The sequence below is a fragment of the Anguilla anguilla genome, chromosome 13 (genome assembly GCF_013347855.1).
Source record: "Anguilla anguilla isolate fAngAng1 chromosome 13, fAngAng1.pri, whole genome shotgun sequence".
NCBI classification, from domain to species: Eukaryota; Metazoa; Chordata; class Actinopteri; order Anguilliformes; family Anguillidae; genus Anguilla; species Anguilla anguilla.
In genome coordinates this window covers 14,372,806-14,399,323 of record NC_049213.1, presented here as the reverse complement: position 1 = coordinate 14,399,323, position 26,518 = coordinate 14,372,806, and the positions used below count along the sequence as shown (strand labels likewise).

The window sequence follows — 26,518 nt, the reverse complement described above, 5'->3', positions numbered from 1 at the left end:
TTTGTGGCAACAGTTTGGAGAAGGCCCTTTCAGCATGACAATGCCCCCGGGCACACTTTGTGGTCCATATACAAATTGTTTTGTTGGGAACGGTGTGGATGAACTTGACTGGCCTGCACAGAGCCCTGACCTCAACCTCATCGAACACCTTGGGGATCAGTTGGAAAGCCAGCTTCGAGCCAGGCCTAATCACCCAATCAGTGCCCAACCTCACTAATGCTCTTCTGGCTGAATGGAAGAAAATCCCTGCAGCAATTCTCCCAACATCTTGTATAAAGCCTTCCCAGAAGAGTGGATATTGTTATAGTAGCAAAGGGTGGACCAACTCTATATTAATGCCTGTAATTCTGTATGAGGTGTGTCCACATACTTTTGGCCATGTAGTTTGTTTTGATCTTGTAAATATTGTAAGCAGTTGCATTATTGTTTTGTATTTTAGTAATAGTCAGAAACCAGACAATATTATTTATTTTAAAAAAAACACATTTAATGTTTTGATTTTACATGTTAAAACACCCCATATCCTTCATGACAAAGGCACTGTTGAATGTGAGCCACTTTTGTCAAACAGCATAGCCCTTCAGCATTTTATGTAAAAAACGTCATACCCATTTATGCATTAAAGTAGACTCTTTGTAGGTTGATCTACTCTTTCCAGTGGCTTCAGGCACTTCACACAGAATCATTTGAAATGAAATTAGTGATCAATGAGTTTGTCTTGTATTAAATTACAAAACATTCCTCAATCATTTTAATGAAAAGAAAACTGTAAATGCTAAAAATGTAAATCTTTTTAAGATGTTCATCTTTTTTGACATTGTTTATAAAAAGTATTTCCCAAGAGAGTAGTTGCACCGTTTATGTTGCACATTTACAGTCATACAAAATGAACAGATTTAAAATAATTTACATAGAAATGGTCTAAGCACCATTTATTTTTTATTTCATATTTAAAGCAAATATATACTTGTAATAAATTAATTATGAAATACGGGACAAGCCAATTACTTGGGTCCATCGGGAAATGCAGAACGTGCACAACCTAGAAACAGCTATTGTCACTATATAGACTAAAACATAACTGATCTAATAGGGGGAAAAGCCAACGAAAGGACAGTTTGGTGAACAGGAAAGAAAAAACAGCTGAGTCACTACTAAAGAAGAATAGTTCTCTTTTTAAAACCCCAATCTATTTATCAAACTTAATGTACACTAATAATGGCATTAAACCTAGGTTTGCCGGAGTCTTAGACTCACCAATGTCGTTTATGTTCTCTGGTTCTGCATATTGTGGAAACATAAATATAGATAGCAGTGAGCCATACAAATGTCACAACCTTATGCCCATATGGAAGTAATTTCATTTGCTGTGTAGCATCACTGTTTTGTCTTCTATTGAATCTTATTTGAGCAAAATGTATGCATACATTTCCGCTGTAATAATGCACCAGTAAATTAGCTTACAATAAGCTTTTTTTAAAAAATAATTTAAGAATAAGGATAAAGCAGGCTGATAATGCAGAAAATGTTTTTATATCATCTTGAATTGAACACAGTCATAGTTTGTACTAGAATATATACATTATTCCCTACGTATTATGTCAAATGACCCTGAGTAAAGTACAAAGGGAAAAAATTGCTAGGGGAGGGTTACACAATATCCTCACTATGGGGATATATTTTAAGAATCTGTCTAAACTAATATGTGACCTGTAGCTCCTCTTTTAGCCTGCTCACCTATCAGTTTAGTGTTTTTGTTTTTTTTCAAATAAAAGAAATAGCTACTTACTGAATAATAAACTGAAAAAGAAATCTGCTATTTTACCATAAACTAGTGATGGCAGAATAAGCCTTTCAGAAACCAACAATGGGTGGAGTCAGCTGGACAGTGTGTTGCCGGTAACTTGTTCGATCTGATCACGCTCTCTGTAGACCAGTACGATTGGCTCAAATCTGTGAGTCACACGAGAGTGTGTGTCAGCTCCTCCCACTTTGCAGATCATGAAGACTCACTCTCCTCTTTACTGGAAACGCTTAAGCATTTTGTCTGTGTTGCTGCCATTTTTACCCTTCAGACTGTACAATGAGCTTGCTATAAATTATTTACATAGCTGTGTGCCAGAGGAGATTGATAGGCCCTGAGTTAAATGGCCTCTTGTTTGGTTATGGTGGGTTGGGGGATGGAGGTGGGTTGTTTGGGCACCATGGCTATGACCCCTTGGGCCAGCTTGTAGTGTTCTGAGCCGGAGGCCGTCGGTGGGGAGGGGAGCGGAGTTTCGGGAGTGGCTGCGGAAAAGCAGAAAATGCCAACAGGTTACCGCTTACTCAACCGCTGAAAATATATAATCATTTTCATTATTACAGAACATGGGTCAAATACGTATTCGTTTTGGATTCAAATACTTTTCTACATTTCACTGATCTTGTCTGGTGTATTGGAACCAATGAAATGCTCTCAGAAAGTGCAAACCCCACCTTCTGGACATACTGGCAGGCTCAGTTACACCAGACAAGATCAATAAAGCACAGAAAAGTATTTGAATCCAAAACAAATATGTATTTGACCCAGGTCTGGTCCATAGATACTTGCAGAATAAAAATGAGCATTGTTAAAGTGAAATGGCTGACCTAGTCTTTAGTTACATGGCTGGGGGCATGGGACAGGTACTCACAGATCTGGCCGTTGTGGATGGGGGTGGGCATGTTGTTGCCGCCCACGATGATGTTGGTGCTCAGGTGCTCCTGCACCAGGTGAGGATGTAGGGTGTGAGGGGCGTGGTGCGTCTCGTTTGCAGAACCTGAAATGAGACGTCATGAAGTAGCTGGAGAAAAATATACAACTTCTCTTATAAGCTAAATATTTAACACTATTCAGAAGACTGTACATCTATAACGTGGAGTTATGAATCCATAATGCCTGGAATTCGTGGTTATATACTTAAATTCAGTTTTACCAGTGAAAATATGTTATTATTAAATTAGGGAATTATGTGGTGATTTTATGACTCAGATTATACTCTTATATTCCAAGGGAGAAGTTTAGGGGCTCTTTATCTTATGGACCTATGTGGAATTGAAAACCTCATAATGGGTTTAATTGAGAGTGAAAAATAACGATCTGACAAAAGATTAGCATGAGCATGTGGCTAGTTGCTAATCTAGCGAGGCACCAGTCTGGATGAAACGTTTCTGTTTTGACGCGGGGTGAAAAGCTGGCCGAGGGTCTTTACCTCCCAGGAGCATCTCCTGGAGCAGGTTGTCGATCTTCACCATCCCGAAGAGCTTGACGAGCTGGATCTGCTCGATCATCTGCCAGGTGATGCTCTGCAGCGTGGGCAGCAGGAGCAGCAGCTCGCCGAAGCGCCCGCGCGAGTCGTACTGCCGGTCGTTGATGTAGTCCTCCAGGCTCACCTGCACCTGGTAGCGCATGCGCTTGATCTTTCCAGGGTCGCTCAGGCCTTTGGCGTCTGGCGAAGGACACGGAGGACAGGCCGGATTTCAATTACGAGTCCTCGATAAAGGTGATTTGCGTTTACGACCTTGCGTCTGCGATCTCCCAAAATCAGCGGCGGGGTTCACAACATGAATGCAGCTACGGTTGCAGTTGCCTTAAAAATGCTGATATTCCTCATTCCCTTTCATGGGGAGCCGTCGTAGCAAAAACATGCACAGTGCTGGCATGGTCTGATGCCCTACACTAGCTTAGGTTGGCTGAGGGCGTGCTTTTCTGTGTTGTTAAATATGCATGTCTATGGTGTGTAATTATAATTAATTGTGTGGACAATCTCAATGCGCTAAGTACTATAGTATGTAGCCTGGGTGCCTGCCTCAGGCTGATTCACCACGCCAGGTATGCCAGGTATTCTTGCATATACATGGTATGTAGTGGTCTGTATGTTATGTGTGTGTGTGCGTGGGTGCGTGTATGTGTGTGTGTGTGTGTGTGTGTGTGTAGCCCGGCTGGCGGTCAGTTCTGTACCTGGGTCAAAGAAGACGATGGCTTTCAGACAGGCGTACTCGTTGTCGTCTATCTGAAGCTCCTGGAAGGGCAGCACCAGCTCATCCAGAATCCGCACTGCCACTCGACTCACTTCCAGCTCCGGGCAGTTACGAGGAATAATGTGGTCGTTTCCTGAATTAAAGCAGGAAAACAAACAGGTGCAGTACTGTAGGTAAATATGATTGTAAAAATATCGCTTTCTACGAGTTACAGTTACATTAGGATATCAGTTTATATTGATCTTTAATGTAAATGTATATTTAAATGTGTCTTTAATTTGATAGACAAATTCAATGAACACTTCCTAACTTCATCTGACTCAAAATTAAATTCAAGGGGCTTTTCCTTTTAAAATGTTTCGGTGAGTTGAGAAATAACCAAAATGAACTTGTTTGAAGTTAGGATTCCGCTATCTTACCTAAGAGCAGCAGGTCCTTGAACAGCATGGACCGCTTAGCCACTCCTAGAAGAAGATGCTCCCCTGCGTGGGCTCTCAGTAATGCCACCTGGAGAAAAACAGAACTCATTCAACTCTGCGACAGTGGCACGCCATTCCGCATAGTGTCCATTAAATCGTCTCTCGTTGACTGTGTGAGGGACCCTTTACATTTCTGCATTTAAACATGTTAAATCTATCCATCTGTCCATCCATCCATCTGTTCATCCTCAGGTTTCTTCAAGGGATCCGACTGCCTTCTCCCCAATTAACCCGGGATCCACAAATCAGTTACCAAGCCCTGTTTATCAAAGCGTTAATGATTCCGAACACTTCCTGGAGGGATTTAACTTTCAAACCAGCTCGTTTTTTCCCAACAGCAGACACTGAAATACATTAACCACGCAGCCTAGGAGCCTTGGAAGCCGGAGGACCCAGCTTTCCCATGAACAGTGCTGGACCTGGCTCTGCTAGAAGGGTAGGCCTCCCAGTTTGGAAAGAGCGACAGAAAGCTGGCTTATTTATATCTCTGTCTATTAGAGCTCATAATCAATGAAAGTTTTCAAAAACACGCTGCAGAAGTCGCGCTTCAACCGCAGCTCAGAACGAGGGGCCAGTCCAGCAGCTAGTTTCTGTGGGATCTTGGTCATAGATCATTTATTTTAAAATAAACTATTGCAAATTATGCCTTTGGAAGAAACAGAGTTTTAATTTGCCCCTTTGCTGTACTCAAACCCCCATAATCCTTCCTGCTTGATCAGGCTGGGAAATGTATCTTGGCTATTGCTGGTACTACACTGCCTTAGAAACTGTTTACTGATATCATTCTAAATAGAAGAACACTACCATAGTGCATACTTGTGGGTGTAGTATTTATCTCTGTATGTGTCATCATGGCATCTTGCACACTAACCCAGATGAGAATTGGAATCCTTTCTCTCAAAGGTACTTGTGCGTGGGAATCATCTTTCCACCTGGCTATCTATGTCTCTCACCTGGTCATCCAGAGGGAGCTCGCAGAAGGCGGGGATGTATTTGGCCCACTCCACCAGGACCAGCAGCTGCTGTTTCATGGACTCGCACACGTCCGTGATGGCGGCCATCTTCTTCGCTCTCATGTCGCCGTTCAGAATGGACACAGGTGAGGATATCTGCAGGCGTGACGGAGGAATGGTAACATCGCATTTAAAGAGTGGAGCAATTCAAAATCGTATTCCAATTCTTATATGTATAAATTAAAACCTTCAATGATCTGGAAAATAAAGTTGGACTTGGAGCACACTGATTATAAATAGGACTTCTAGGCAGGAATTTCTTTTTTGTAAATTTTATTTCTGAGGTTGGCTGACATTTTAGCATGGATTATGCCTTTCTCAGGGCAAGCTTTTGCTTAAATATGACTGGTTTCAATCATGCGATCAATATCAATCATTTAAGCAATTAGCCAATTAGATACAGTTCCATAAAACAACACTTTTTACCATATTCATAAATTCATAAATATTCTTCAATTGCTATTTATAATATAATATTAAATAACAGATCAGTTGTTCGCAAGAATGAGACCAAAGAAAAATCAACATTAAGGCCTTTTGGCACCTTAGTGTCCAACGTATACATCTAATAGGCTTCTCTCATCTTGAACTTAGCTATAATGTTGAGCTTGACATATTAAATAGCTATAAAGTGGCTGGTGAGCAATAATTGACTTTTAGGTCATTACGAGCCATTTCATATTCTTGATTTTTATTTCGTATTGCTGAATTCTACTCTGCTATTCGTTGTTCTAGTGCTCTAAAGGTTTGTCAGCTGGCCGTACCTGCCGCGACATGACCTCCGCCTGTATGAGCGCGTTGATGGATGGGAGGCTGCTGTCCTCGTAACTGGACCTCCTGGTGCTTATTCTGTCTCTTTCATTCTGCACCGCTGGAGAGAACGCAAAGGAGAAATCCGTTAAATTGAAATAAATGACATCGACATATTCATTTTGCAGTAACGGTCCCAGCCATGTAGGAGCATTAAATGTTGTAGGCTACTTGTGCTACAGTTTGGGTGTCCGAAATGGCTCGCTAGTAAGGCGCTCGCCAGGAGTGCAGGCCAAGCCCCGTCACCTGAAGTTTGATCAGCTGTCTTGGCTGCGTCATCAGCCGACTGTAGCCTGGACTCTGTTTGGCAAATTGGCCTTGTTCCATAAGGGGTTTGTGCGCTGTTAAGTTGACCAAGTTTCCTCATGTTCAAGCTACATTAGTTATTCCTGCTGACACACCAGGCACCGGCAGGATGTAAAATAGTCACTTTTTTTGGGGGACGGTTTTCTTAACTGTAACTCGAAAGGCACATCGGGCGAAGTAGATGAGGACTCAAACGATCATTTGCATTCGACGTCATTCTCTCCAAACAAATATTTTCCCGAGTTGTTCATCATAGAAAAAGGGGACAGTTTGCGTTGATTGTCAAGGTTGTGGTGTTTTCGCCAATTAGTGTTTAATCCGGTTGCGATGCTTCAGAAATATTTGCTCAGCAGAAGCCGGTCACGGACCTTAACGTGTTCTCTATTGAACATTAACTGAGCGCTACACGCAGGGCTCGTGCAAGGGACCGGCCTCTCGCACAGTCATGGCTCTGCTCACTTAATAATGTTTTGGTGATTAACAACAATTAATACCTTGAGCTGTCACACCTCACATTTTCGCTGTTTGCTGAGTCTCGGGCCTGCAGCTATACTGATATAATGGTGATAAATTGAACTGAATCTGAAAATTTTACACGAAGAAGAATAGATAAGTAAATAGAGGACAGATCATGACAAAGATTTATGGGCATGTTGACGGACGAGACGGCTATTGGAGGCAAAAAAGTTGATACGTGGATATAAGGAAAGGTGCCGACCTTCTTTTTTCATTCCCGCTCGAAAGCATTTCTTCAGCCTGCAGTATCTGCATTGATTCCGCTTGTCTTTGTCCACAATGCACTGTCTGTTGAATCTGGAATAGAAAAGCAATCATGTTAAAGGAATTCATTCTGTAAAGCCACATGCCAGTGCAGTTGCTGGGGAGAATTACTGTGAGCTCTGTCCTCAAAGCCATCAAAATCATTGGCTGTTACGGCAGTATATTTTTAATTTACAAGCCTTGTTCATTACAACACTGGAGCTCAGGATTTTGAGATCAGTAGAATTGTATAGATAGTATACTGGGTGTTGTAATAGTTCAGATCATTGTTGGATGCTTCATATTAAGATACAGTGGATATTCAATCCTTCTGATTTGGGAATAAGGTCTGTCATTATTACAGTAAATTGGCAAACTCATAATATTACATGAGCAGCAAAAAACACACAGCACTATCAATGTTAAAGACAATCAAAGCCGATCTGAGGTCAGTAAATGAGGCGGGTACATGCTGTAAAGCTGATCTGAAGTCAGTGAATGCGGTGGGGTTTGGGTACACGCTGTAAAGCTGATCTGAGGTCAGTGAATGAGGCGGGTACACGCTGTAAAGCTGGTTATAGGTCAGTGAATGAGGTGGGTACACGCTGTAAAGCTGGTTATAGGTCAGTGAATGAGGCGGGTACAAGCTGTAAAGCTGATCTGAGGTCAGTGAATGAGGCGGGTACACGCTGTAAAGCTGATCTGAGATCAGTGAATGAGGCGGGTACACGCTGTAAAGCTGGTCTGAGGTCAGTGAATGAGGTGGGTTTTGGGCACACGATGTAAAGCTGGTCTGAGGTCAGTGAATGAGGCGGGTACACGCTGTAAAGCTGGTCTGAGGTCAGTGAATGAGGTGGGTTTTGGGCACACGCTGTAAAGCTGGTCTGAGGTCAGTGAATGAGGCGGGTTTTGGGTACACGCTGTGAAGCTGATCTGAGGTCAGTGAATGAGGCGGGTTCTGGGCCCTAACCTGCAGGAGTACACGTGGTTCTTGCGGACGCTGCGGCGGAAGAAGCCCTTGCAGCCATCGCAGCTGGACGCGCCGTAGTGCTTCCCCGTGGCACGGTCGCCGCAGATGGCGCACAGGGTGCCCACGCCCAGGTGACCACCGCTGCTCATGTTGGTGCCTTCGGTGGGCGGGGAATCTGAAACGACAGCCAGTGTGAGCCCAGCTTCAGATCACATGTGCACTTTTTTGTTTTTTCTTCAGAAATAATTCTAATACAAGCTCGCCCTGGTCACTGCAGCACTCTCCCTCAGACTGCTGGGAAAACAGGGCGTTCCCTGTGTTCTAGCGTAGTCTGTCAGTGGCCTCTGACTTAAAAACAGAACAGAAAGTAAAGGGAATTTTTATTTAATTATTTTGATTGGAGTGAAACGGTGTGTTAATGATTAACACTCTTTTTTCATGAGGGAGCGAGTCTCTTGCTCTCATCAAATAGGCAGGGGGTGGGTACAGGAGAGAGGCCAAATTGAACAAGGTTAACACTTTACAGTATTTGCATTGACCAAATAATCCCCACTCATAACATTGTAATCGGTACCTTTTTTTTTTTAAACCAGGTCTGATTGTTGCACTCTTTGTTCTGAACTCTTTTTTTTAGGATAGAGAGCTTGGGGTGATATCATTATTCTTTCTGCAACAAGCTCCAGCAGCTTGTGTGGCTATTCTAAAGAGGCCTGCCCCAAATTAGGGTATTTAAGATAAGTCTTGTCTCCTTTAAGCTTTGATAATACTGAAACAGCCTGTTCTTTCCTTGGCACAGTTTAAGAAAATGGCTGATTCTCCTGTGCCATAAAGTGGAACGGTATACTTTACAATGACATCATTTAAGAAATACCCAAGGGTAGTGTCAGAAACTGAGTACAATTTATATGTGGTTTTCTTTCTCTTTCAGCTCAGTTTGTGAAACATCACAGGTTACTTGTTTGTGCTTCAAAGCTTTTTGTAATCACTAAAATACGAGAATAAAAAGACCAAATGAATTTATTTTGAGATTCTCTTTTTCCTTTGGCTGAATCCCTGATCGAATTTTAAGGAGTGAATTGGTGTACCGGAAACAATGGAAACAGTGATTGCATTAATCTTTCACCTGATTGAATCCAGGTTGATCAAAGGCAAGAACAAAACGAAATATTTAAGATCCAATCTGTTTACGCTAATGCTACAGGATTACAAAGCAAACTGAGCTTTTGACAGGATTTTAACAGTCTTTTGTGCTTCAGCACATAGGAAATACGCGCAGTCAGATATTTGGTTGGTAAATTAAGCACATACCCTGTAAGACAATCCGTGAAGTCTCCTTTTTCAGCCTCTTTCTCGTTGTTTATTTAAGCACATAAAATATTTCAAAATATTCCATTTAGTATCCTAATTTTATTTATTTGTTTTTAGTTTTTTGCCTCAACTAATGTTCCATGCCTCTTAAGTCAAGACAGAGCTTATTCTAAGAAAGGTTAATAGGATAGATTCTGTACACATATTGCATATTTAGTGGTCTAAGATGATCTAGCATAACATTAACTGAATATTTGCACACTACAAATCAGAAATCCCCAGGAAAGGTTGAATTCACTCACATAATTTGATATAATTGAACACTTTGGAAAGTACACAAGGAAAATGATCAAGAAGGATGAGTGCCTAAACTTACGTCATTGCAAAAAATGGTCACACAAAATTATTTTTGTTCCCAGTTGGTAAATCTCTCAGTCAAACAGCCGAAGGGACTGATAAGGCTATAAGCATATGTCATCAGCATCAAAATATGTCAGGCATATTGAATAAACGTGCAGGCTGCTCATGTTAAAACTAACATTATGTCAAAGATGAAGAATGGCAAATAATGAGAAAACAAACGGTTTTCTCTGCAAGACATCGGAGGCGACTAAAGGTAAAGGTTAAAGTCAATGAATTTTCCACATTTGAAAAAAAAAAAAAAAACACAACCAAAGGTGAGTCACGGCAATCAATCAGTGACATCGGGTCTGGCGAAGCCCGTTTCCGCACGGCTGTGCCGCGGCGCCTGGGACGGGCTCGCGTCGTCACGCTTCCCCGGCAGGCGAGCGAGCGAGCGAGCGAGGGAGGGAGGGACTCACCCGTGCCCAAGGCGAGCACCTGCATGTTCTCAAACTCCAGGGTGGTGTAGGCCGGGTCCAAGGCCTCGCTGTAGTCCGCCATGTCCATGTCAGCCAGGGCTTTTGACAAACGCATTCTCAGAGCCCCGCTCGCCGGGCCGAAGGACTTGTCTGGGGGGGACGCGTGCGACACCCCCTCCCCCTCCTCCCGGTCCCTCCCTCCCACAGGTGAACACCTCCCTCTACGCCCGCCCCCCCCTCACCCCCACGCCCCCCCCCCCAACCCATCCCGGTGATGTGGGTCTTCCCCCGGTGTGGGGAGGTGTAAAGACCCGGTCGTGACTGGAGAAACAAGCCTCCTCCTCCTGTTCCCTCCTGCTCCCTCAGCTCCGGAGGCAGGGAGGCCCGCGGGTTAATGGTTAGCCCGGTCAGAGCCACGAGAGATAGCAGGACTGAGATTTCTGTCTCTCTCTTCTCCATCTTACCTCTCTCTGTCTCTCTCTCTCTCTTTCTCTCTCTCTCGCTCTCTCAATTCTTTTCAGTTCAATTTGAATCAGCTTTATTGGCATGACGATTGTATTGCGATAGCGTACAAATTATGATAATGGCACCATCAATAAAAATGTATAACAATAATTAGGGAGAAATGGTATTCATTAAGAAAATAATAGAGAAGCAATAATTACAGCAATAATAACCATAAAAACAACTGCAATATGAAATGACCTATCCTAAGGACAGTGATGCTGTAGTTGCCCACTCAGTGTGCTACTTACCACACAGCCAGTGGTGCTATAGGGGTCTCTTCCACTGAGCCAGTTCGTTTTTATGAATCCATAGGTTAGCAAAAACATATTGAACATTTTGATTAATATTTATCAATTTGAATTTTTTAAAATTTGTTTTTACTTTGAACCTCACCAGTCTCAGTGAGCGCGCGGTTTTTCTTCCTTCGGTAACCGCCACTTGGTTTTGGGCCTATCTCAATGGCCAGGCTGTGGTCACTGAGCCTGTGCTTGGTCATTATCTATGTCAGGTTCGTATTTGTGAAGAGGCCCTCGGCCAGTGTGTAGCAATGTTTCACGGCCATTAGCTTTCAAATTTACTTTGCGTTTACGTTCGATCGTACCAATGTTTCAAACATGAGTATTCGGTTTAGTATTTTAGCCACAGAATTTGGTTTATTATTAAATGATCTCTCTCTCTCTCACCGTTGCTCTCTCTATCTCTCTCTGTTTCTCTCTCTCTGTCTGTTGCTGTCTCTCTTTCTCTCTAAGAACCTCTTCCTTGGGCAACATTCTAAATTTCGCAAAAAAATCAAACCGCTACATGGCACAAGTAAAAGCGTGACATGGCAAATGTTTGGCGAGCGTTCCCTCTCTTATTTAAAGAAGGCAAAGTGACTGTTCAAAGCAGTGGGTCATTGATCTCTGGGGCACAGAAACCTCAGGGCCACTCAGCCTGGCTGCTGAATTTGATTGGCCGTCATTTAAAACACGTCTCGTCCAAAAAATGTCCTGGCCCAACTTTTGCTGGCTAGACGCTAAACAGTGCAGTTGTTTGTGGAGGCAGCATTATAGCTTGATGACCATCAATAAAAACCTACTCTGGTTAATGGCTGAATACATTAACTATCTGGAAAATCTTCAAGGTATGATATCAGTAAACAACCCCTATTAAATACATATCGAAGCCTAAAACTTTCAGAAAAATTGTTAGCCGTTATAACCGATCATTTGTAATAGAATAAAGGCAACTCAGCCATCATAATTTCCTGCTACAGCCAAACATTTGTGTTGCTGTTATGTCTCTATTATGATTTTCTCATTTATTTTTTGTGTTGTTTTGTATCGGGTGAAGGGTGACCGCAATTGCTGACTCGCCCTTTTGGGGCATTCATTCAGTTTGACCAATAAAAAGCGCTGAATTAAGTTGACAAGCGATCCAAAATGTAAAATCAAGGTGGCAGCACAGCAGAAGGTGTAACAACCAAAAAGCTTTTATCGGCTCGAGGGGCTTAGAATCTGTGGAACAGCAAAGCAGGTGAATAACTCACTCCTACACAGTATATCTTATCTGCCTCCTCATTCCCGTATCATCAAACACATCTTATTTTTTTTCTCTGAACCCTCCAGAGAAGCAATACACAGCTCAATAAAATGCAATCTACAAGGTTAAGGGCTGTGACTCACTATAAAAGGATATCAGATCCTGATAACTGTTCTCGGATCAGGACGGGAGACGTTGACTCAACAGCTCCTGGACATTGCTAAAGGGAAGGGTCAATACTCCTTTTTGTTTGTTCTGAAAATTGGAAAATGTCAAAAATGTCTTTATCAATTACAATGTTTAAAGATATCCACAAGACTACTGAAATACGATACGATGTGTTTTGGCCAACAAGGGTCCAGATGAAATGTTCTTCCTTGTGAGTTGGAGCAGCATGCCAACAAGCAAGAAATGATAACAGTCTGGGTTTTCAGACTTTCTTTTTATGTTTGTGTCTACATGTCCACATGCAATTTTTAAGGCGCATTTGGATGTTTTTATATCCAGTGTTTTGGTCCTGATACTGTAGAATATTCCATATGTTGATGCACCTCTAATTGCGTAAAGAAATACCAAAGAAACATGCATAAATAAGAGCTTAAAAAAGTGATGTCACTTTCCGTATGATCACGGACGAGAGGCAGTGGGCCTGGTCAAAAATGCCGGGGCACTCACACATTACCACCCCTATGCTAGAATGGTACGTCCAACTGAGAAAACTGGAATATACATATTCCTGTGCCCCAAACCCTCACATAGGTACCCCAGTTCTGCCTCTGTACAACAAAACAGAGGATCTGGGGTCAAGACAGCTAATGTAACCTAACATAACCAGACCCTACCAAGCACAGTCTGATTCTCACTGTGTAAAATTCAGGAATCTATTTAGGGCTCAGTTAACAGTGTAGGCAGTATAGTCCATAGTTTGTTGAATGCTACCATCTATGCTAGGTTGCACAAGCAGGCCAGTTTGGTAGAATTATGATGTTAAGACCTAACATAAAATACTAAAATACAGTATAGATGTTAACCGTTGTTGCGTTGTCTGTCAGCACATGGACTGCACAAGCTAATAGAGAAAATGGTTGGCCCATTAGAGACTGCGGTCTCCTGATATACCAGAGAGGTCGCTGTTGGCCCGTTAGAGACTGCAGTCTCTTGATATACCAGAGGGGTCACTAGTGTTCAGGAATTCAGCAGGCTACTTGTCCACAAAATGAAAGGGCCCAGCAGAAATATTTTTTTGGCAAATACCTTAAACATGTCCGTTGCTAAGCGTTACTTTTTTCAGGCATGTCAAGAAATGTACGGAGCAGCGAAGGGGTCAGTCGGTTCACCAGCCACCGATGGTTCAGCGAGATTTATCTTCTGGCTATGCGTTGTGATAACATTACCCAAGTGTCCCCACTTGGGTAATGTTTGCCTTGTGTATGAGCACACAGTACTTACACGCCTGCGAAAGACAGCTCTTTCGGCACCCACTGAGCTTATAGTTATGTGAAGAATTTTCAGTGACGTGGAGCCGTCGTGCGCTGGAAAACCAAGCCTCAACGCAAACGCAAGCCTCAACACACATGCCAAGCCTCAACGCAAACGCAAGCCTCAACACACATGCCAAGCCTCAACGCAAATGCAAGCCTCAACACTTCTCAGAGACAGATAGTAGTCTAAGCCTTCAGTATTCAGCCATTGCTGTTTCTCTCAGTTCTTGTCTCAGTATCACACAGGCACTGATGTCCTCGGTTAAAAACACTGTTTAAAGCAAGCGTTTATGCTCTCTCAAAATGGAGAAGGCATAATAGGATGCCTGCAAACTGCCTCTAAAGGATAAGTCATACAGAAAGGAGGCAATCTACATGCATGTTGGGAAGAGGAGATTATGGTCTGTTTATTGTTATATGGCACTAGGCCTGACGCAATGTGCTAATAGTGCTCCAAACAAGTAGAGAGCAAACAATCTATGGCTGTGGCTACTTGCATTCACTGCGTTATGCGACAATGTATTTAAACCATTCTGGCCAATCTTCTTCAGGCGCATGTAAATAATGTCAGCACCTTAAACACGAGATAACACAAGATAAATTGCCCATTGCTGCACTCAAAGAAATGAATCATTACTTCACACAGTGGCTGCAATCCCCCCCAGCTCATTCAGTGTTATTTCAACTCCAACAGAGTTTAGAGTCTAGATACAGCGTAGTCTGTAGGTATTTGGACAGGGACAAATAGACAAATTGGCTCTATGCTCCAGCACATTGGATTTGAGGGGGTGGGGTGGCTACTATCTATAAAAAGGGCTGCAGCTCCTACAGGGTTAACCTGATATGGATGTAAATACAAATTAAGGCGGAGAGTCCGCATTTTAACCTCATATTAATTGTTTTATTTCAAATCCACTCACACTGTCCAAATCAGTCTAATTACAGACTGCACTGTATATAGGGTCAAATAGTGATCACATGCTCATTAGGCAGAGTAAAATATACTTGATTTAACACTTAAACTTAAGTGTGTAAGTGTTTGTCACTCCCAGTTCACTCACTGCCTCTCCCCGGTTTAATTAATCTGTCTCTCTCCCTCTGTCTCACTCCCTCTTTCTCACTCCCTCCATCCTCTCTTTTACAGCAGCACATCCCTTGGTCCTGCCCCGGGATCGGTCGTCCACTTTGCCCCGAGGCTAAAAGTCAACAATAAAGGCCTCCATTTCCCCCTTCTGAAATTTCAAACTCCAGTTTGTGAACAAAGTCTATCTCCTGCATAGGCATCTCCCACCAGCGACCAAACTCCATTTGAAACGGAAGCCTATTTGTACCTTCCCCCTGAAAGATACCTTTCCACTTCAGAGGCAACATCACGGGAAGGAAGGTTGAAGAAGCACGACAAAAATGAAGCGAGCCGGGCGCAGGCTAACCGGCAGGGAGAGAACAGGCCTTCCTAGAAGCCATGGATTATGGAACGCGCAGAGACTGTCCGTTTCTCAAATGGGGGAGAGCCTGTCTGTCAGAAAACAGTCCATTTTATGGCTCAGATGTGTTCAAATATTGATAAGAGGGAAAGAAGAACACGGACAATGTGCTTGCCACAGCACATTTGGGACCAGTAAAAAAAAAAAAGCCTGCGCTGCCTAGGTCTGATGGCGAAGATACGTGAGTATAATGTCACGGAACAAGACCTTGTCAACAGATAACTATCTCCTGCGTGCCTTTCATCTTGTGCAAGCTCAGTTTTGGCTACTCTGTGAAAATCAGTACGGGTTCTTCTTTTCGGTTTGTTTAGAAGCTGTGACTCAGACTTTAATCTTAAATTGTAAATATGTTTATTTATATTCTTGTTTCCATTTTGTCTTGTTGCCATTTTGTTGCAATTAAAGAGTTACAGGGAGGTTTATTCAAGCTAGAGGATACTTACATGCTAGAGATTGCATGTGTAGAAAGATACTACATACGTTTTAAATGAGATGCTGTCGGTTCAGTCAGTACTCACCTTGTTTTTATTTCTCTAAAGAAATCAAGCTGGCAGAATGGTTCTCAGCCATAAACACTGAAACTGCCTGCTATTTCAAGCACAGTCAAAATGTGACAAATTAATTTGCTCCTGCTGCTTTAAACTTGCTAGAATTTTAAACTGATGTGTGCTTGCTATGAATGCCGCAAACAAAAGCACACAAATGTGATCTCTTCTAAGTTGGACAGGGGAAGAAAACTTTATACATATCACTTTTTCTTTCCAAAAGATGGAACTTTGCTTTAAATATGAAATGGACAATCCAACAGCCGATAATACAAGTGAATGGGGTAAAACGCTTGATCTGATTGGTTCATTTAATGTGTCACCAATACCTGGAACACCAGCGAGCTAATCGGAGCTGTGTCAGGTCAAATTGTAACAGTACTATGAAGCTAGAGATATGAAGACTGCTGAGGATTATTCATTTGTGTTTCCACTTGTTAGGCTTAATACTGTGTGTAGAGAACACTTTTTTGGGTGGGGGTGAGGGTCTGTGAAAACTATCCTGTTAATCTTCACAATGCCATTTTCCACAACAGCCATTGTAGGGAACAGAAAGTTTATAATTCGCTATAATTCAATTTAATTTAACTTTTTCCTCTTTATAAATTATTGATGAGCCTTTTTATGCGGAATAATTCTGGCAATGTGATGTGCTGTTCAGTACCTGTATGATCCAGGTTGTACTTGAGCCTTCATGGGTTATAATTTCAGTTTAGATCTGGCAACCTGATGCTCTGGAGACTGTTAGAGGGTAACTACCATTTTTGTGCCAAACAGGAGTTTTATATCTTAGCTGGGGATGTCGGGTAATGCGCGACACTTTAATCACACTGAACTGGACATGTCAGGCATGGTCTTGCAATAACAAACTCTTTTATGACACTGCCAGGGTTGCAGACTCAGTAACCAGCCAAGTCATACTCAGTGCACATATATCAAACATTACAGCTAAGTGTTCGGAGTAAAAGATACTAATGCCACAAAGTTCCTCTGTGCAGACATATTGTTAATACTGTAGATATAAGGAGGAGTGACACATCTGTCCCCTTGCCTATGGTATATTGTTTGCAGAAAAACTATTATAATAATAATAATTATTATTATTACAGGGTGTTACTCATTTATATCAGATGACTGTGTTTTTAGTTAAGACAGCAAAAAATATTATTTAAATAATTTTTTTTTACCAAATATGTACATTTCTACACATCTCTCACCGTCATAAACTAATAAAAACCCGAAGTAGCCTTTTGTACAATAAATGAGTAAACAATTGCATCAATAAACACTTGGATCAATTCTTTCTGTAAATCAATCATGCAGTGCGATAACACTCTTTTAATAATTAACTGCTGTTTTTGCTGAGAATTAAAGTAGACTGCAGGCCAAACCACATCTCTCTTGAGGTTATAGACAGTCATCGCTCTTCCTGACTTGTCAGTAGAGGTAGTATATATATGTAGAGATGAGTATATATATATATATATATATATATATATATATATATACACACCAATCAGCCACAACATTGAAACCATCTGCATTTTTCTGCTTTTTTCTGATTTAATATTTTATTTTCTCTGCTTGTAATCAAACAATTCACAAGTGGTCAAAGCGCAAACTCAGAGCTTTAATTAAAAGGTTTTTTTTTTTTTTTACACATTTTGGTTTCACCATCATTAATTTTCCTGTTGAACTCAATGGAAAAAATATTCAGGAGAAACAATGCTTGTAGTATCTACTGCATATCTGGCAGCAGCACGGTGGTTTGAGGCTCATTTGATACCTTGGACCCTTGATGACTTAAAGCCATTTAGCCAACAAATGTGTTCCATACTGTATCAGCATAATTTACAGCTGAATCTAGTCCCACCCACCCCCCCATTCCCATAGAGATCCATTCAAATGCAAAGAGTTTTTGTATCGCTTGTAGGACAACCTGACAATAAGATATCCAGACTCTGATGATGTTGATAGGTCACAGACATCAGGAAGTCATGGCATGCAAAGAATATTCAACCAAATTACTCTTTTATGTGACATTATGTTAATTTGTCTAAAACACTGAAATGGGGGACTATGTATAAGTGCTGTAATTACTACATGGTGAAACCAAAATATATAAGAATACCTTTTAATAAAAGCTCTGAGTCTGCGCTTTGACCACGTGTGAATTGTTTGATTAAAAGCAGAGAAAATAAAATATTAAATCAGAAAAAAGCATAAAAATGCAGGTGGTTTTAATGTTGTGGCTGACCAGTTGTGGCTATATATACTCTTACGTACTTACATACATACAGATTCCTTTAACATATTATATACAAATATAACATGTATCAGATCACACCACAGTATCAGATTAGATTTAGTAGTTTTGCTTGCTCTCTTTTTCCTGCTGTTTCAGCTCTTACGTATTTAGACATTTTTTCTCTGGAATTGTTTGCATTTATTCCTCTGTACCACAGTATTGCCAGAATAGCAGTAAAAAGTCCCACATTAGCAAACTGTGGGAGCAGTGAGCGCTGAAAATGTGGCTCCTTGTGGTCTTCCTCTTGGATTTGCACATAGAGGGTCTGTGCGGGCCCCACAGCTTGGGGCCAATATAGACCTGCTTTGCCCAAGCTGAGGCTTGGATTCAATCAACATTTTGCTCTTAATTTTAATTGAAAAATAAGTGTTGCGGAACTGGTCACATTGTGTTTCTTAAGAAAAGAGAGGGGGAAGCATCACATAGATCTTTATTCGTAAGCCAAGTTAAGGACAACTGTTGATTGAATCCAGGCCAAAGATAACAATAGCAGATTGAATGCAGAACCATGAGTGACAATAATGAAAGGCCACATCCTCAAAGTGACTCTCGTGTGTTGTACTGTCCTGACTATTGGCAGCCTCTAGACCCACACATCCTCACACTGGACGCTCATGGCACGCAAAACATGTCTGCATATTTGTGTCCCTATGTAGCCTGTGCTTTACCATTTAAGGCATAAGATCACAAGTATTTGATTAGAACGTTCTTAACGGAACATTCTAATGCTGATGTAACAATCACTACTGCTAATTCAAAGCAATGGAGTTCTAGAACACTGACTTGCCAAAAATAAACTAATCAATTAGTCATTTAAACTAATCACTATCAAATCAGAGATGCAGTTGTTTCTGCTCAGGAACATGTATACCTACTTGTGTCCCTATGTATCCTGTGGTTTACCATTTAGACATGAGATCACAAATATGTGCTTAGAACGTTCTTAACGAAACATTGCAATGTTCATAAAAAGTGGGCATTAATTAACAAACTTCTGGAGGGTTCACGAGCTTCTGTAAAGTTTGGAGCTTCTGTAAAGTTGGTCTTGGTTATTATCATTTAAAGCTTCAGAGAACTTTAACATGGCTGAAACTGACTTACAAAACTGTTGTGACAGGCTGTCCAAAGGGTGTGAATTGCCATGGTAATAGTATTTCAGAGGAAATGCAGATTTCTGGGGTACTAAATAATAAGGGTTTTCTTGGCCTTAATAAGTGTTTTTATTAATACTCAAATTTAATCTGTTTTTTAAATACTTTTCCTTGATCTAAAAGCCATAGAAAAACATGGACTAAAAGTAGCAATGCTGAATGGATTTCTCAACATTACAAATATAGCGTGCACAATGACTTGGGGAAATATGCAACACACGATTTGACAGTGCCGCCATGTGGACATGGAACGTAATTGCCATTGAGATCACGTGCCAAAATGGCCTGCGAAGCACTCAACAACGAGTGTGAAGTCGATGAAAATAAGATTCCTGGAATTACAGCTATAGGCTATATGACAAGAAAATAAATTTGAGTTTATTAAGATCTCATTTACTGAAATTATGTTTAATTCCTTTCACTTTGAAGACATTTTGGCGAGCGTATTTCTGGGATTACTGAAACCTAACGTGTGCGTTTCATTATGGAACCAATTTTAGGGAGACTGTAGTGAATTCAGGCAATAGTGTTAGTTGAGCTCCAAACATACAGTGACTACCCCTCAGAACTTCCGCATGAGCTACGTAAACTCTGGATTGTGTCTGGGCATTACATACAAGCTGTTTTAGTAGCCCTGATACGGTGGTATGAAAAGTCACAGCCTGGGACCAGGTTCAGTAAGAACCAATCCAAGTTAAAACGTAGCACTGCCAACTTTCTACATCATGCTAGAGCTGCCTGGATGTAAAATGATAATGTTTCTGCTCGAGAAACAATTAGCCACAGTATTGCCTGGAACTTGAATGGCCCTCCCCCAAACGACAAAAGATTCAAGTACCAACTGGGTAATTTAAACAAACTAATCACAAGCAAATCAGAGATGTAGTCGTTTCTGCTCCGGAAGAAGTCCGTCTTGCTAGATTAACTCTGTGTAAAGTGATTAGAAACGAGACGTATGACTGTTATGTAGATATCTGACTAATCAGCTTGACTCTATAACAAACACAGACCCCTTTCCCTGTCATATCAGTACACACGTGCACACATTATTATTATTATTTTTTTAAAGTGTTTGGCATATACAGTCTCACTCTCATTTATTTGGAGAAGGCTTATTCCTGTTCATTGCTGTAATAGAAAAGGGGGAAAAATTGCTGATTATGTTGATATTAGAATTAGTTATTGCCTTATATTATTAAGACAGCCCAAAAACGATTGGTTTTTATAAACACAGAATTGTGACATCAAACTTCATACAAACTTCTTACAGATCTTCTCACACCAAATGATGATATAACTTTTTCTCCCCCGTGTGGCTGGGGGTTCGGCTCTCTGCCACGGTACTGTGAGCCCACCTGTAATTCTCTCTGCCACCCCCAGTATGTATCAGGGAGAAAATGCGTCAGGAGTGTACGCCGTCCACTCCGTGGTGGTGGTTACTGGTGTTATTAAGTCGGCTTGAAAAGGCCATCTTACTGTTCTCCTTACTATTTTCTTCTTATTCCAATTTTTTGTACGCTAGTCTTCCTACAGCTGTTCAACCAGACCTACCAAATTTGGCCCGCTTCACCCAGTATGAGATTGCGTTGATTGTGCTTTGTATGAATATCTCAAATATTTAATGTATTAGTTAATTACGTTAAATGTAGGCCTACCCAGTGATTAACCCTGATGGAACGTCCCAGGGTTCTGCATTTTTTAAACAGAAAAAGGAGGCGAATTGCAGGGGGGAAAATACTCTGAACAACAAAGTAATATTGTGAGATTCAAAAAGAAAGGGTTTAAAATATATATTATTAGCCTTTGTGGCAAAAATTAATTTTGATCAGAACAACAAAACATTATTTGTAGTTTATTTCATCTCGCCAATCCAGCTATTTCATCCCAATACATGTATTGTGCTATTATTGTGAGCTGGCATATTACTGAAAACATTTTTTTTTATTTATCAGAACGCAAGCGAATTAGTGTTAAACGCCGATTTTAAAATGTTCTGTGTTCCAAAGACGTAGCCTTCCATGGGCTAGTGTCAAAATTGACCACTGCGGCTGCTACAGACACAAACCATCAGCTCCCAATGGATGATATCTCTGGCAAGGTGACATTAGCAACATCAACGTGAATTCATTCTAACCTAATATTACACCTAGTTAGTTTTCTGTGCGCTATAATTCGTGAGAGCTAACATGCGTATTTTCAATATTCAACATAATGTTCATTCTTGGTAGATATTTACAAGAGCCAGTTCATATTGATAACGGAGCTGTAATTCCACAAATTTAACTTAAGCTACTTAGCTGACGCTCGTCTTTTTACTCTATGTCTACTAGTAGGCTACTGTTACAATGCTCGGCTTTTTCAAGCCGACTGAAAGTTTGTCCACAAACTTTCCTTTCTAGTTATTAAGTGTACTGCACCATAACCCGACTCCATGTGCGTCAGTGCATGGCTGGGGCCTGGGCCTTTTTGTTCTCTCTGGTTGCTGTCTGTTCGGGTGTTCTTCCTGATCACAGCCCTGACACCATCGCAAGTTATCAGAGGAATGCTGGGCCATTGAGACTCACGGTATCATTCAGAGCTCTGAACAAACAGACGGTTCAGCTCGGTGCCCACCCCAGACCCTTCAGTTCCTGTTACTGAGCTAGCGAGGTAGACTCTAGATCCACTCCCACAAGTCCCATTGTAAACGTGAGAAATGTGACAGTCGCAAAGAGCAGGGCTTTGTCAATGAAAATTGCGCAAGTGCAATTCCGTCAGTCCCTTGAACTGACAACAACAGTAGGCTGCACATGCTTGCAATCCTGCGGTAATAATGGAATAGTGGAAAAGGATTTTTGACATTTCATATACAACTGAATTATCTGTACAAAACTGAGAATACTAGAAAAAATATGACAATAGTCCTTTTGCACATTGATTTTATCACCAGATTGTCACAGTTCCCAAACTGCTTAATTTAATTTAATAAAAAAGAATTAATCCAATGATAACATCCTTGTATTGATTTATCTCCAGATGTTCATTATTATTAAATTCTTTTGTTCCTCTGAGCATTTTAACAGTCTATTTTGAATCATCAGTCATTTTTGTTCTTCACTAATTTTGACACGGTTCACCTGATACAGGTACAGGGGCCCGTACTGAAAAGGGCAGTTTCAGTTTTGGTGGCATTTACTGGAAGTTAATGTCACCCAAATCCTTATTCTGTGTTTTCTATTCTCTGTGATTGTCGATATGCCATGTTATTGTCATATTTGTGTATTTGCTGAAGTTCTGTAAATTTGTATTGGTCAAGACACCACCTGTGAGAAGAATATCTTATAGGGGGACAGTGAAGTAACGCTTTCTATCAATCAGTATAATCATCTCTGCATTTTATAAGGTTAAGGATTTCTTGTCTAGATTTAATGTTTTGCCTTTAATGCCTTGCCTCTTTTTAAAATGCACTTGATACTGAAATAACATCAAAACAATTCCACCTGACTTGCACTTACATTTTCTTGAATTCACACGGTTTATTCCACAATCAGCTTTTCATTAGTTTACGCATTGTCCTCAAAATAAGTCATGCTGTTGCTTTCTATTGAATATTTGAATAGTATCTTGCTTTAAAGGGTTAATATAAGCAAACACGGTCCATTGGAGTTGTTTAGCAGAGCTGAAACACAGTGTGGCCATATTTATCTTGCAGAGTACAATTTACATAAACCCAAATCAGCATTGTGGAGAATTTAAAAAATATCCTACCCATGAAAAAACTTGCACAAAACTTCAAATAGTTTATAATACCAAGCCTTTTTAAAAAAATGTTATGAGCAATCCTGTAGCACCTCCCAGATGTTCTGTTTTCATGCCATGGTTACCTCTATAGCTTTCATACCTGGGCCCTGGACTGGACTCAAAGTATAATTTCTAGCAGCCTTAAACGCAGCTTACTGCAGTAAGGCCCTCAAAACGCAAAAATATTTTGTGGATAAAAAGCACAGAAAAGCACACTTCCCATCAGTGTAATTCCCCTATTACAGTCCCCATTACAAAAAAAAAAAAAAGTAGGTATCGTCCCTTGATCTACTTTCTTTCCGTTACAGCTGTAAAGTAAATAACTCGGTAGGCTACCGCTCAAAAACTTACCATATGGAGTGTCCATACCCGCACTGCCTTGTGAATTAACATTGACCATATCGGTCCCCTCTTCTTTTAAACGAATCCGTTTTCTCTACTTCATAGGATGTGGCAGTTTGGCCCAGCTCGTGTGGCTTTGCTTTTTTTGCGGAAGGTGTTGTTGGTGTAAGGCAAGGCCCGCTCTCCGGCTGTTATCTTATTGATTTTTCCTGATCTTTACAAATGTGGGTGGAGAGGTTAAACATTAACCCGAGCTCTTATGGTGACCCATCTATATGGTGGCTGTAGCTATGGCAACGAAAGAACTGACACGCGAATATACTTTCGCCGTCATTTTCGGTCTCATTCATTTGACTGAATAGCTTATTCCTGTCTATCCCAGTAAAAAAGGAGGCATACAGGATGTTCTTTTGAACACCTTTTCGGGCAGTGCCTACAGAGCAGTTAATCTGGCCCCCCTTACACTCACTGGCTTCTATGATAATGGGTGACACTCTGAGGCACGTTTCACTTTTGGTTTTAAATCCTGTGGGTGTGGAATGTTTAAATAGCATCACTCAAACCTCATGGTACACCTGTTAACTTAGAAGCCTGGCTGTGCTTTACCTGAACACTTTCAGTTATGGGAACAGTTCCAACAGAACAAAACATTTATAACATTATGTTACACACAAGCCTTTGGACAAAGCCTTTCATCCTCGATAGGCGGCAGTGTAGTATAATGGGTAAGGAACTGGGCTTGTAACCTAAAGGTTTCAGGTTTGATTCCTGGATAGGACACTGCTGTTGTCTTCAGCAGGGTACTTAGCCTGCATTGCTTTAGTATATATCCAGATGTGTAAACGGATGCAATGTAAATGCTATCTGAATGTTGTGTGAAAGTCCCTCTGGATAAGAGTGTCTGCTAAATGCCTGTAATGAATCTCAGGACGTGTGGTAGAGGAGACGCATTAGGGATGTAGAGTCCTGGTGCTTGAACTAAGCACACAGAATATACACATTACAGACAAAATATCTTAAATGACAAGTCTAATCAATTTAATACCGCAATACTATTTTTCTCCCTGACTTTATTTCATTTTTCTCCCAATCTGGAGTAGCATTTTTAGGCTGTAACACACGTGATGTCATATCAGATATTTTCTCTGTACTGTGTACTTAGTTCAAGCCGCAGTACTCTACAGCTCTGATGCAGGGTCCCCACACACGTCCTCAGATTTATTTATCTTATTAGCGTGTAACGCCCTCCGTGGATTTGTGAGAGTGGAGGCTTGCAGCTTCTCCAATTCACATTACTTTTGTTCTGCAGGCCATCGGCTGCACTGCGCAGCTACCGCGTCGGAGGAGCACGCCCTGCGTGTGACTGGTGCAGGCGAACTACAGGCGTCTGATTGACAGGAGGAGTTTTGATGGGTGGACATTCCAGATGACCCCCTGGCAATGGTACAGCCGGTCATGTTCCGCTCCGTGATGTTGCTGGCCGCGGTCAGCACCTTGACGATCAGGATTTGTTACCGAACTGTGAGCCACGCCCGCGCAATGGAGCTTGCCGTCTTGGCGCTGGAGAGTCACGCTCAATCCTGGAGGGCTGCAGGTATTTGTAGTTTCCTATCAATCAGCAGCCAATTCAGGCATTGAGCACAAGGTGTGTGCATTCTTTAGAAGCATGACCGAGCCCAGCACACTGTCCTCTCTACCCCACTGGCTGAGCCCCCACATCCTGCCCTATGTACAGCACTGAAGGACCCCCCATCCTGCCCACTGAACCCCGGTCACTGAACATCACCTGGAGATCGTCATACTGCACATACTCCTTTGTACATCTGCCATCTGCTGATATTGAATCATTTTTAATGGTATTTAAGACAAAATGTCAAATGTAAATCATCATAAAAACAGAAAAGAGTGGCGATGGGCCACTCTCGCGAGAAACACGTGTCCGCAAGTGTTTTGCGAATGACCCGCTCTGTGAAATACTGTGTCTTGGGTGTGATGAATGTTTATTTCTAACATTCAGGCCTTGGGTGTAATGAATATTTCCGACATTGAAGATTTAGATGTGATGAATGTTTGCTTCTAACATTCATGATGTTCTGCTGCTTTTGGCTTAGTGCGGCAGTTTTTGGGTCACACTTACGAACAAGGTTAACGTTTCAGTCACAGTGCTCTCAGAACCAGTTTAAAAGCAGAATAAATTCACAAGCTCATTTATACAGACACATCCTATGAAACTGCAGTTAAAAATACGGTCACAGGAACTTTTTCAGACTATATGATTATGACCTGCGCTGAATTTATCAGCTCTTTATGACTTTAAAAGCATTTTGTACAAGACCGTTTTACAGCATACATGTCCAGGACAAATGAGAGGAGTTGATGAGGCAGTAAGAAGCAGTCTGGCCCTGTCATCCTTATCCACTCAGGCTGAAAGGACAGGGCTTTTTAAACGTATTGCCTGCCTCCTTAATCCTGTTTTTTTTCAAAATATGTGCCTTTGCGTCTTCGCAATTTGTCATGTTCAAAAGTAGATTTCCACACTAAACTGACTTTTAAAGTAATGTATGCATCACTGTTATGTAAACCGAATTCATTATGGGTCATTCTGTGTATTAAAGCTTCAGAAGAAGCGTTTGCTTGTTTATTATTAATTTTTATAAACTAATAATTCACCTTGCAGAAATATCCTGTTGGGTAAAATATTTAAGAACTTATTTATCTTTCCATTTTAACTTAATAACTCCTCCCATGTGTGTTTTACCATTCATTAAATAATGTGCAATATAATAACAAGTAAAATTACAGTACAAGGACAACAATAAAAATATTTTAATTTCACAGATTTGAAAAAAAATAATATATTTCAAAATGAATTGTTCCCTTGGGTGACCTCTGTTGGTGGTGAGTGGTAATGCAGAGACATTTCTTATGGCTGGG

General features: G+C 41.2%; 1 protein-coding gene and 1 long non-coding RNA gene across 5 annotated transcripts; one reads left to right on the top strand and one right to left on the bottom strand.

Annotated features, from left to right (window-relative positions):
* Positions 1-465: 465 nt before the first annotated feature.
* Positions 466-23,743, bottom strand: LOC118211470 (hepatocyte nuclear factor 4-alpha). 4 transcript variants are annotated; one of them, XM_035388702.1, is made up of 10 exons: positions 23,594-23,743; positions 8,337-8,511; positions 7,326-7,420; positions 6,256-6,362; positions 5,432-5,587; positions 4,419-4,506; positions 3,980-4,132; positions 3,231-3,467; positions 2,673-2,798; positions 466-2,286 (listed from the first exon to the last, which is right to left on the bottom strand). In XM_035388702.1, exons 1-10 carry the CDS (start codon positions 23,640-23,642, stop codon positions 2,144-2,146), a joined length of 1,329 nt encoding a protein of 442 aa, XP_035244593.1. In that variant the 5' UTR covers positions 23,643-23,743; the 3' UTR covers positions 466-2,143. The 4 variants fall into 4 exon arrangements, with proteins under 4 accessions (XP_035244593.1, XP_035244594.1, XP_035244592.1 ...); XM_035388703.1 differs by lacking the exon at positions 23,594-23,743 and adding an exon at positions 15,977-16,387; XM_035388701.1 differs by lacking the exon at positions 23,594-23,743 and adding an exon at positions 10,466-10,650.
* Positions 15,129-26,213, top strand: LOC118211472. Its single transcript, XR_004762008.1, has 2 exons — positions 15,129-15,639; positions 24,894-26,213. It is a non-coding gene; the product is annotated as an uncharacterized LOC118211472 (long non-coding RNA).
* The last annotated feature ends 305 nt before the right edge of the window (positions 26,214-26,518 follow it).